This window comes from Cupressus sempervirens, chromosome 8, assembly GCF_028749045.1.
Source record: "Cupressus sempervirens isolate cs-2001-9-10 chromosome 8, ASM2874904v1, whole genome shotgun sequence".
Taxonomy (NCBI): domain Eukaryota; kingdom Viridiplantae; phylum Streptophyta; class Pinopsida; order Cupressales; family Cupressaceae; genus Cupressus; species Cupressus sempervirens.
Genome location: NC_143125.1, coordinates 662,483,619 through 662,496,141, shown reverse-complemented (window position 1 = coordinate 662,496,141; position 12,523 = coordinate 662,483,619). Strand labels below are relative to the sequence as shown.

General features: G+C 33.5%; 1 protein-coding gene across 2 annotated transcripts; it reads right to left on the bottom strand.

The window, feature by feature from the left end:
- Positions 1 to 8,504: 8,504 nt before the first annotated feature.
- On the bottom strand, positions 8,505 to 11,947 carry LOC149544197 (protein DETOXIFICATION 33-like). Of its 2 annotated transcripts, XM_089798711.1 has the most exons (9): positions 11,537 to 11,945; positions 10,605 to 11,143; positions 10,340 to 10,426; positions 9,958 to 10,014; positions 9,532 to 9,770; positions 9,256 to 9,374; positions 9,066 to 9,152; positions 8,914 to 8,985; positions 8,505 to 8,802 (listed from the first exon to the last, which is right to left on the bottom strand). In XM_089798711.1, the coding sequence occupies exons 1-9, from the start codon at positions 11,855 to 11,857 to the stop codon at positions 8,767 to 8,769; spliced, it is 1,557 nt and encodes a 518-aa protein (XP_089654837.1). In that variant the 5' UTR covers positions 11,858 to 11,945; the 3' UTR covers positions 8,505 to 8,766. The 2 variants fall into 2 exon arrangements, 1 of the variants encoding a protein (XP_089654837.1); XR_016355756.1 differs by lacking the exons at positions 8,505 to 8,802; positions 8,914 to 8,985 and having other exon boundaries at positions 9,256 to 9,379; positions 11,537 to 11,947.
- Positions 11,948 to 12,523: the final 576 nt, after the last annotated feature.

The window sequence follows — 12,523 nt, the reverse complement described above, 5'->3', positions numbered from 1 at the left end:
TTTTATCCTGTCATGCATTCCCATGGATTCAATCTAGGGTTACAACAATAAAACCATAGCTCTGATACCACTTGTAACAAAACTTGCAACAAAGAATATAATTATTTTCACATAACCCATAATATATTTGAAATAAAAATGTAATTGAAATCCACATGCAAGGTAATATACAACATACCCACAAAAATTGTGACACAAGATATACCTTAGCAAACCCTCGTTGATGGAAAAATCTAGCCTCCAAAAGCATCCATCACCATGTATTATTCAACAAAAAACACCATTGAAATACAACTATGAAATCTTTCAAAGCTATAGCCACAACCAAGCAATCTATGTGAACAAGCATGAATCCACACATCCCATGCCATGCTTTCAACCTTCACAAATGCTTCCTTGGCTAACTTGTCAAGCCTTGTCCTGCTTGACTCTTTCCCTTTTCACCTTCTAGCTTCTCTCTACAACTACCCTTGTGGTTGGTTATATAGTGACAAGTCTCACAAAACCACCAAGTGGTATTACATGATAAACCATGTGCTACCTAACCCATTGACCCCACATGTAATATTGGAAATTTAATTCTTTTCCCCAATATTAAATACTTACATGAAATATTATCATAATGTTACACTAAAACTCATCAAGTATATGCCATGGGAATCTTTACATGTTGTACATTCATCCAGGTGCAACATTACATAATAAAATAAAATAATACAATATAACAATATTATGCAATGTGTGCAACACCCATTATCTCAACATTTTATGTGTATGCAACTAAGTTAATTAAGGTTAATCACACTTAATATCTTAAGTTCTGCATGTTCAATATTATCGAGTTACAGTTGATATTATAGTGCCAATTGAGGAGTTTTGGGTATGATGGGAAGGTCTTCCAATTGAGGAGCCACCTGGGAAGGCAAGAAAATTCTCTCATCCAAGTCTATAATAGCTTTAGGGAAAGCAATTTTCAAGATAGGATGACTGTGATTTCCTTGATATTATTAGAATATATTAGTACAATAAACCTTTTATGTTGGCAAAAATTAATATATTCATCCCTTAGGGCCACTCATTCTTTTATTTCTTTTATTATGTCAGCATGTTAATATATATTTTGTAATCCTTCTGGAAGTGTCCCTAAATCTCTTTATGTGGATAGCTTGTAGGTTTTTGTAGGCATGCAGTTTAGATAATGTTATTACTTAACTATGAAATCCTATGGAAGTTCAGAGTTTGTTTGCCATTTTAGAAGTGGAAGAGCTCCTCTAATTGATCATTTTGGTCTTAGTGAGATTCAAACCCTCATTCTATTCCATACTCTATATTACCTTGCTTGGATTTGGAACATTTGGAGTGCCATCTTTTTCTACAAATATATCTAATTTTGGGACAAGTACAACTCATTATTTTCAACACACATTTTGTGTATTATGGTGGATTTTCTATGTATATGTGTGATTGATAGATATTTTCATTTCACATCATTTTGAAATGTTTGTACATTTTCATAGATTTCTGAGTACAACTCTATCCACAACTTATACAACTCTATCAAGCCTTGGTATGAAAAGTCACCAAATGATGTGCCAAACCTTCAACACTATTGTATGACATACTTAATTTTCCCAAAAGTACGCCCACATACCCCTCTCACTATATAGTCATCCCATATCTTTCCATCATACATAAAAAAATCCCCTCCACTGTTTTACTTCATATCCTCTCTTAGTCCATTGTATAGATTGATTTTCTTATCATACAAACTATCCATAAATGGTTTTGGGCAGAGAAAATAGCTAGCTTAGTTAGAAACACTATAGTATAGGCATTGATACTCTTCTTCTTTTCTAGGTCAAGAAGTGAGAGGCTTGAAAAGTGGGAAGTCCTAATGAACTTGAAAAATCCCAATGCAATTTATTAAGTTGGTAAATAGATAATAGAAATGGAATTGATTTTTTTGGTTGTATGGATATATATTTGTATAAATTATGAATACGATAGTCATTGTATATTGTAGCTTCAAATATTTTGAGAACATCAGGTTGACCAAGTAGAAGGAAAACATTTGCATTATGAAAAAGTTCACTAAGACATTAAGTTTCCTCAAATCCATTAAGAGTGTGAAAAAAGAACCAATGAAGTAGGCCAATTAGAACCCTCTAATTTTTTATCATCTTTCAAAATAAAGGATTTCATTCTTTTTTTTCTCCTATATAAAATTTCCATCTTAGATAGGTTCTTTGACAATGATAGGAAACATGATTATAGGTATTATAATTCATGACAAAGAATTTTAATCCATGGTCAAAGTAGTTTTTTCCACCTCCATAGTACACTTCAATACCCTCTTCATCAACTTCCTCTATTTTCTTATTCCCTTAGTAATAATGGATTACTTTGACATCATAAAAAAAAATAAAAATCCCTAACTAATAAACAAAAAGTTTTAAAGTCAAGAGGCCACGATGTTGAAGGGGAAATTGTAACTCTTCTTCTCAAAAAACTCATAAAACTAATAAAAATAAGGAAGTCCAAATGGACCTAGGACATCCTAGCTGATTGTATAAGTTGCTAAGATGAATAACTACAATAGAATTAATTCCCTTGATTATAAGACTATTTATAGTTTCACAGACATTGAACTTGGCAATCATTGACTTATGTAGTTATAAATATTATGAGAATATTAGTTGAACCAAGTAGAAATAAAATAGTTTCATTACAAAGGATTTCCCAAAAATTCACTACTAGAGTAGGCCTATTGGAACTCTCTATTTCTAAGAAAGATTTCGTTATTAAGGTTTTCACTCTTTTATTACTCCATGCAAATTTTCTATCTTAAAGAAGTGTATTTTGAGGATTGTAAGAAAAATGATTGCAGGTATCAACATGAGGTAAACAACACTTAAAACATCTTTTCAAAGGATAGATCATAACAATAATATGTAAGAATTTAGTGAAATATTTTCCAAATCCACATGCCCTTTTAAAGAAAAATTAGGAGTATGTGCAAGTCCATTTGTGTTCTTTTTCTTTGGAAGATGGTGCATCACCTATTTGTGATAGTCCTTTCATGTAATTTTGTACCTTTCATGCCTACCCAAATGATACTATTTGTGTTTACCCAAGACTAGATTAGATGATTGCATTTTATTATCTATATATGGAATTTGTGTTGCCCTACTATGTTTAGATGATGATATATAGTTAGACTATTCTTAGATGACATGTTCATAATTAATAGCTTTATGATAGTTTATACTTGATCTTAAATTATATTTGGTTGATTATATTGTAATAATTATGTTTACATGACTTCCTTATCAACGATGATGAATTATTTTTAGTCACTATATTTATACTAATATGATTATTTATGGGATAATATTAATAACCAATCACGTTTTGAATGGAATCTTCATGATTTATGTGTACCATGAGGGGAGGAAATCCCATTGACTCATGTGGGACATCTACATGATATCATACTCCCCCTTTATCTTATTTTTGTTTCAATGTAATAATTGCACCCACACTTTCTATTAGAGGTGGTGAGTAAGTTAGTTTTTTTTTAATAGTAGATTTTTAGTATAAATAAGAAGCCAAAATACTCTTTGAAGGTTAGCTAAGGATTAGAGAATAAATCAATTTGTACTATATTGATATTCATTACTTTTTTTCAATAATGTAGTGATCAAATTTTTAAGGTTCCATGTGTATATAAAGTCCAATCATATGGATAGAGAGATGATAATTCTAAGCATATAGTGTATTAAGTAATTGGATTCACTCACCCAAGGGGACCATTTAGTGAGGATTCTTTTTATTTGATTTAGTATTTTCATAATTTTTATTTACTCCTTTGTTTGTTTGTGCAACCATACAAAAATAGTTCTTGTGTCTATTTGTAGCCAGAACAAGTAGAGTAGTTCTTGTTTGATAACCCCTAAACATAGTTTTTATAATTGATTTATGACTTGGTAAATAAGAGAGATATAGATTTTCTTTCCCAATCTTAATTCCTTATAATTTTCTTCTGCAGATAATACATAGACTTGGAAGCCCCATTTCAAGCTTACATCTCTAGGTTGGCATACTAAATGAATTTTACCATAGGATAAATTGTTACTCAATCTGTCAATATGGGAGTCATGCCTAGTTTTTAAACCATTTAGAAGAGTCTACAAAAAATACATTAATAATTTTGTAAGGTCACCCCTATTCCATCTTTAATTAGTTTTATTTAAAAAATGCATGAAAATTGAAGGAAAGTGGAAATGGGATATCAAAATGATATACTCATGTACTATGTAGTATACATGAATATAAAGATACCATTAGGTGACATTCTTGCAGTTAATATAATAGGATATGAACATAATAACTTGTATAATAGTACAAAGTAAGATACCCTTAATATTGTATCCATTTAGGATCATACTTAGTTTGAAAATAAAAAGGAATTTGATAAGTATAAATGATGTGAGATATTATCATTATTATAAATTTAAAAAAATGAAAAACATGATCTTATAATATACAACTAGGGTTAGTGTAAGCTTGAATAAATACAAAAGAATAGATTTGAAGCATGATGGTGATACCTATACAATACATCTATGATAATCACATAATAGGATTGTGTCAATGAAAGATACAATAAATAATACTAATCATTGTAGTTAGAAACATAAAAGGCAAAGAGCAATGATCCTTTAGTCATAATATCTTTCTAGTAGTATTTTAATCAAAATCTATTGTTATTTGAATTTGTAAGGGCCCATTTGGTTGATGGAATAGGAATAAGAAATTAGGATTATGTTTTCTATTTTTTGTTTGGTGTGTTAATTGGAATAGGGTGCTGAAGGGCCACACCACCCTACCAACTCATAACCAAGAATGCAACAATATGGAGACAAGAGATGAAAACATAGTTCCCAAGAAATTTTATTATACTTGAAAATCCAATAGTAATTACAATAACTTTTCTGCAAGATCTCTCAAGATCCAATCCAAACCCAAGCTAGTCTAGATCCACACTCTGGCAGAAACTTCCAAGATCTCAACTTGTGCTCACAAGCCACCAAGCAACCTCCTTGTTTCTAAACCATAGCTACTAGTTCTTCTCCAACTTTATTCAAGATTTAAGTGTAAACTACCTCACATTCGGTGCTCTGTCCACACACTCACAACCCCACCACAATCCTACTGTAAACTGCCTCACATTCGGTACTTTATCCACAGTCTTGGGAAATATTACTCCTCACTTCCTCCTCTCCAAGCTTCTACTAAGAAGAGATCACACCTTGAAGCTTTCACACCTTGAAGCCTTCACACCTTGAAGCTTGACCTTCCAAAACTTGATTAGAAATGCTCATATGCCTTGCTTAAATAGGCACTTACCACCCAACAAATATTAAATGCATGATTTATCCACAACCTTCTAGAATTCCACCTACACAATATCCACAACTGTTTAGAATTCCACCTACACAATATCCACAATCTTCTAAAATTCCACCTACACAATATCCACAACCTTCTACAATTTCCACCTACACACCTTGATAAATGGATTGACAACCATTTTTATTTTATTTTTCTATTACGCCATCTATGCACCTCAAAAATAGAAATTTCTTTTTTTTTTTTTCTCCTTTTTTCCCTTTTTTTATTTTTTAATATTTTTCCTCTAATTTTGGTCACTTTCTCTCTCCTCCAGCTTTTTTAAAATTAAAAAAAAAAAAAAAAATTTTTCCCATGCAAGATAATCTTACATCAGACTCCCCCAGTAGATTAAAAAGTGTGTCCCCACACTTTGATGCCAAAAAGAAAGATCTACAACCATCTTCATCTTCACCAAAGGTTTCCACCTCAACAGGGACAAGAAAACCACCATGCAAATCCTCCACATCTGCATTACTGTATCAAACACTAGAATCTCAACCATCCAATCAACATGCTCACCCCCAGGAAAAAACTGAACATAATGCTTCAATAGCAACCCCTCATCCACATCAGCAACTAGTGAATCCACACCAGCAACAACAAACTCCATATCAAAAACAATATGTAACTCCTCAACAACATATGCCAAACTCACAACACTAATGGTCTCATTGCTCACAACAAGATGTTTTGCAACATAAAAGTCACCACCAATAGCAACTAGATCATCCACGACTGAGTGCTCCACAACCTCCATGTTAGACTCAACCAAATGATCATGAAAACCAATCTCCATCCCAACATCAACAAAGTTAGGAATATCTTCAGCAAAAACCTCTAGTTGCTTTCCAAGTTCTGTATCAGGCTCCACAAACTAATCAAAAAAACCAACCTCTTCCACCTTGACCTTGGGATGCCATCTTCTCTCTCGAACAAGTCTCTTAACTAGCCAAACAACTCTCTTCTAGATCGATAGACTCCAGCTCCACAAACGTTTATGAAATTCCTTCCTCACCTCATTCTTAACTCTATCAGCCAAGCTAGCTTCAAGCCGAGCAGTCATCTTAGAAAACCTCCTCTCCACCACATCAAAGAGATTCATAATCATCTCAAGGCCCAATCCGCTCAGAGCCATCTTCCAAGATCTTCATAAACCCTCTGCAACAAATCCTTCCCACACTCCTTGTGACAACCTTGAATTGTTTGCAAGTTAGATCGCAACCTACCACCTCGCATGAACAATCAAGAACCACATCACAAGTCTAGGACCACGAATTTTTAATTTGCAAACTCTCTACAATCATGCCTCAAAAAGATCAGTCTTTCATCTTTGCAGCCATCAATCAATCTGCATGTCCTCCCAAGGTCTTGGTGCAAACTACCTCATATTCAACAATCTGTCCGTAAGCTCAAGAACTCCCTCTTTGATACCACTTGATGAAGGGCCACACTGCCCTACCAAATCATAACCAAGAATGCAACAATATGGAGACAAGAGATGACAACATGCTTCCCAAACAATTTTATTATACTTGAAAATCCAATAGTAATTACAATAAATTTTCTGCAAGATTTCTCAAGATCCAATCCAAACCCAAGCTAGTCCAGATCCACACTTTGGTAGAAATCTCCAAGATCTCAACTTGTGCTCTCAAGCCACCAAACAACCTCCTTATTTATAAACCACAACCACTAGCTCTTCTCCAACTTTATCCAAGATCCAAGTGTAAACTGCCTCACATTCAGTGCTTTGTCCACACACTCACAACTCCACCACAATCTTGCTGTAAACTGCCTCACCTTCGATGCTTTGTGCACAGACTTAGGAAAATTCATTCCTCACTTTCTCCTTCTCTCCAAACTTCTACTAAGAAGAGATCACACCTTGAAGCTTTCACACCTTGAAGCCTTCACACCTTGAAGCTTGACCTTCCAAAGCTTCATTAGAAATGCTCATATGCCTTTCTTAAATAGGTACTTACCACCCAACAAATATTAAATGCATATTTATCCACAACCTTCTAGAATTCCACCTACACAATATCTACAACTGTCTAGAATTCCACCTACACAATATCTACAACCTTCTAAAATTTCCACCTGCACACCTCGATAAATGGAATGACAACCATTTTTATTTTATTTTTCTATTACACCACCTATACACCTCAAAAATAGAAATTCTTTTTTTTCTTTTCTCCTTTTTTCCTTTTTAAAAAAAAAAAAATTCTCCTCTAATTTTAGTCACTTTCTCTGTCCTCCATTTTAAAATTAAAAAAAAAAAATTAATTAATTAATTATTTTTTTCCCTTGCAAGATGCTCTTGCATCATAGGGAATAGGAATACACATTCCTATTTTGCCTCTAATTATGTCCATTCCAAAAAAAAGTTGTTATTGAAATAGTCATTCCTATTCCCAATATGCATTCCTATTCTTAATTCCTATGCCTGCAACTATACTTATCCTTATGTTAAAACTTATCTTTTAAGAACAATAATAAGTAAATTCATTATATTAATAACAAGGTATATCATTTCACTCTAAAAGTGTTCAAGGAAGAGATAATATAAGGTTTCCACCAATTAAAAATTAAATTTTTCCTCTTAGTTTTTTATTACATCTTATTTTGTTAGATTCCCTTAAAAAATCATATCTCCAGTCTTAAAATCATGCCCCATCAAATTTTTGTTATACGTTTTTTTCATCATAAAATTATATTGAATGATTTATTTTTGTTACATGTTCCTTTTAATTATCTCTGAGACTTGAAATTGTCTTATAAAAGTAATTCAAACATGGATCTATTATATAATCTATTCCATCCACTTCAGTTGCATTGGACAAATTGTTTCTCACCAGGAATCTGAATTATCTTTAATACCAAATATTTTATCTTTGAAATTATTTTATCCGATAGTTTGGCAACATTTAAATTTACAAATCCTAGTAATAGACAGATTAGTTCAACGAACAATATTTTTGTTTCTAAACTGATCCTCTATAAAAGGATTTAAATTTTTTTTTTTTTCCCTCCATGCCAAAAGATACACTCTCAAAATGGATTGATGGTATAGCTAATTTGCCACAGATTCCCAGTATTTGATATTACAGAATTCAGTCTTAAAAAACTGTAAAATCAATCAGCTTAACTATTGACCATCTACTTGATGATATCTTGTGTCAACCTACTGAATTTGTAGCTGTAGTCAAATATTTGGAGGGTTGATGTCCTTTTCACAACAGTGGGTGTTCTAGATGCATTTGCCAAATATTTTTGTAAGTGGAATATTTTCTCATCGAAAGAAGATTTCTAGGGGATGTTCTCATTTTCAACATTCTCGTCCACCTGCAGATCAAATTTGAAAGGGTCAGTCAGAATGTAACAAAATTTTATGTCCCTTAGGCTCTACAGTTTCTAGAGCTTTTCAAATAATTTATGTAACATGCACACGCTTACCTTCAGTGACCGATTTGTGTTAGGCTCAACCATTCCTCCCCATATCTTGATACGATTCTCAGCTTGAGCAGCCTGCATTACAAAAGAAAAATTACTCACCGCAGTAATCTGATAATGATCCCAACAGCTTCTACTGATATATGATGATTTACCTCTCGATTCCAGTTGGTAAAATATGTGATTAACAATAAAATAAGAGTTTGGAGGGCTGTTCCACAAATCATGCCTGTCCAAATGCCCTGTTTCAACATGCAAAGATAAAATTCAGATAATCTTTATACTTATTGGTCATGGAGAGATAACAAAGAACAAATGAGAATATGCATAAGAAGCTAAGTCTACCTTAACTCCAAGGTCGAACTTGTATCCCAATAAAAGGCCAAGGGGTAACCCAAAAACATAGTAGGACCCTACGTTTACATAGGCTATCAGACCTTGCCAACCACCGCCTACAGCCACACCTGAGCTTTTTCCCACCCAAAAAAAAGTCTTCAGAAATTATCATACAAAGTATGAACCCATAAAAAAAGGTGTCATCAATTTTGTCGCATCAAGTGGAAAGCTACTGATATGACAGCCATGTAAAGCAAGATTTGCGAATGGGCATTTACACTCTACCTGATAGAACTGGTTGTACACTGTTTAAAACCATTGTAACTCCAAGTAACATTGCCATGTTTGAGACTGTTTTCTTGACCACATTACTAGTTGTGAATAGTACTGCAATATCATTTTTGGTTGCGAGAATGATGGCCATACATATAAGTCCAACTGACAATGATGTTATAACCACGACAATGACAGCAAATTTGGCAGCTTTAGGGCGACCAGCTCCAAGTTCATTCGATACTCTGACACTGCAAAGATTGAATGTAGATTAAGAAATGCTTGCAAGTTACCAAAAATATGATGTAGTAACCACATAAAGAAACACTTTATTTGTTCAAGTAATCTCTCTATATTTGGCTATAGGGTCTAGTATTGGGCTAATAAGAGCACAAAAACTAATATGAAACGTGATATCAATAACTAAATAATTCATACCTAATGCCAGCGTTGAAACCGATGAAGATCATGGCTTCCCATACATTCAAATTCATGCTGTAAAAGAATCAGATAAAAAACTGTCAAAAGGGGTATATTTAACTATTAATAACAACAATCTACAAGTTCAAACGACTATATACGCCATTACTAGATTACTAATTTGTGTAAAGATTCTTTTGACTTTGAAGTGAAGGCATTAGACCTAAATGTACGAGTTCACTACTATATCCAATAGGAAGGCCACCCTTAAACATCACACACTAAGGAAAGAATTAAGCTTGGAAAAAAAAAGTCAACTTTGATTATTACCATGCTTACAAGTTACACATAAGGAAAAAAAGTTGGATTTTTTAAAGAAATTTGTAGAGATGCTTCTTACCAGATAGACAGTGCATCGACTTCAATTGTTGCATTTTTCAAGTTACCCGTCATAACAATCAGCGAGGTCATATACCAGATCTCCAAACTGAAATTGCCAAAAACCCAACAGATTGACTCACATAGTTAGTGATATTGTATTGTCATCTCCTATTAGGGTTTTTCGTAGGGAAATTGAACTTTATTGTAATCTCCTAATTAGGGCTTTTCGCTTTAAAAAAATTGAACTAGGAAGAGAAAACAAAAACAACCACTGCACTACTAACCATAGCATAATACCCGAGGCCACTGAAAGTCGAATGAAGGGCCACAGATCACGAAAAGCAAGCCAGGAGAATCCTTTCCAAGCATCTTGGCAAAAGTAAACAATGTACAAAAACTGAAAAGTATCGATAATAAACCATGATAGATTTCCTGTGATAGCTGCTCCAGCCAACCCTAATCCCAGTTCGAAGATTAAAAACCAACACATAAATGCATGAATTAGCAATGCAACTAAGGCAATCAAAGCCATGGCTATGACTTTGGTTTGTGCCTGAAGAAACTTTTGCATTGGGAAATTTAATGAAAAGAGAAACAGCTGTGGTAGCATCCAACGTCCATATTTTCCCGCCAGATCAGCTACATCATCTTCTTGTCCCAAAAGCTTAAGAATTGGGGTGGCAAAGATGTAAATAGGACTCAAAATAACAGCTGTACCCATCAATATCAACCATGAACGCTGCAAATAAACTCCAAGCATTTGGCGTTTTCTTGCTCCAAAAGCCTGACCACAGAGGGTTTCTAATGCACTGCCCATTCCCAACTGCATATAAACCAGTTGCATCTTATGGATTAAAAATCATAAAACATCATATATCGAGGGTTGATTCCTAGGCTAAGATTAGTATTGTATAATTAAAATGAACTTACTTTTGATTCCTAGGCTAGAATTAGTATTGTATAATTAAAATGAACTTACGTTTTTCAAACCATGCTCACATATACACAAATAATCAAACAGATTTTGCACATATTTGAACTTCTTACAACTGCCTTCCAATATTCTTCACCAATCAAATCTACTTCTTTTAGTCTTATATCAAGAATTATAAAACACCCAACATTAGTTTAAAACATAATGTTTTTTCTCCTATGTTAGGAAAAGGAATGCAGGCCTTATTTGAGTAAAAAAGAGGAAATGAAAGATTGTACTGACCATGAGTCCAAAAACCAGGCCTGCAATAACAGAGCCTTGAATTGTCACAGCTGCCAACTCAACATTGCCCAAATGGCCCGCACATATGTTTGTGATTAATATTATTGAATATGAACACACTCTTGTAAAAATAGCAGGCCCTGCAATTTTCCACATTTTCTTTGACTCTATACAACTTTCTTTTATCAGCTGTTGAAAACTGACAATACTATCCAAGTCTGTTAACCTTATATTCTCTCTGCCACTAACTTCATGGTTACTAATATCATTGTTTTGCTCCTCATCTTCCTTCAACAATGGTGAGCTAAGAACATCAGCCATGTTTACAACCAGAGAGAATTATGTAATCTTCATGCACGTTTTTATGCTTCAGCAAAAAACATAGAGATTGAATTTTATCTTCGACGCATATCCACTTACTGATCTCAGTCTTGACAATTGAGTAGGTTTTTTTCGTTGAAAGGTAGGTATACGTCCATCTAGATGCATGTGATAGTTACATTCCATGTGGCTGATGTAACATAATAGAATACTTCCACTTTGAACAGCGGACCATAAATTTCCAAGTACATAACTCCTGAGAACTGAGTCAAAACATTTTGTCTAATTCTAAATACGTGTTCAATTTGCCTTCTGCGTTAAGATTCTCTCCAAGTTGTTACGTTAAGCTCAGCACCCATTATAATTGTGATGGGAACGGAATTTCTTCGGAATAAAGTTTTCGCTTGACTGTTAGGAATGGGATTCAAATATCCCTGATAATGAAATTTGTACAGAAATCCATGGCCATATCCATGTGGTTTCGGGGACAATTCTGAAGGAACGTTTTAACACAATTATAAAATGGCAATTGGCACACTTTCAAGTTATTTATAAATTAATTTGTTTTGTTTATTTGATTATGTATGGGATTCTATGTTTTCTCTGTTTATTTGATTAGGTAGGTTTTTGAATGTTTTTCCTGTTTAGTATATTTTATGAATTTAT

Excerpts from the sequence above, each read along its gene's own strand:
- LOC149544197 (XM_089798711.1), bottom strand. The coding sequence starts at position 11,857 with ATGGCTGATGTTCTTAGCTCACCATTGTTGAAGGAAGATGAGGAGCAA. Across the intron at positions 9,771-9,957 it reads GGTTTCAACGCTGGCATTAG|TGTCAGAGTATCGAATGAAC; the intron begins GTATGAATTATT and ends CAATCTTTGCAG. Across the intron at positions 8,986-9,065 it reads TTACCAACTGGAATCGAGAG|GCTGCTCAAGCTGAGAATCG; the intron begins GTAAATCATCAT and ends TTTGTAATGCAG.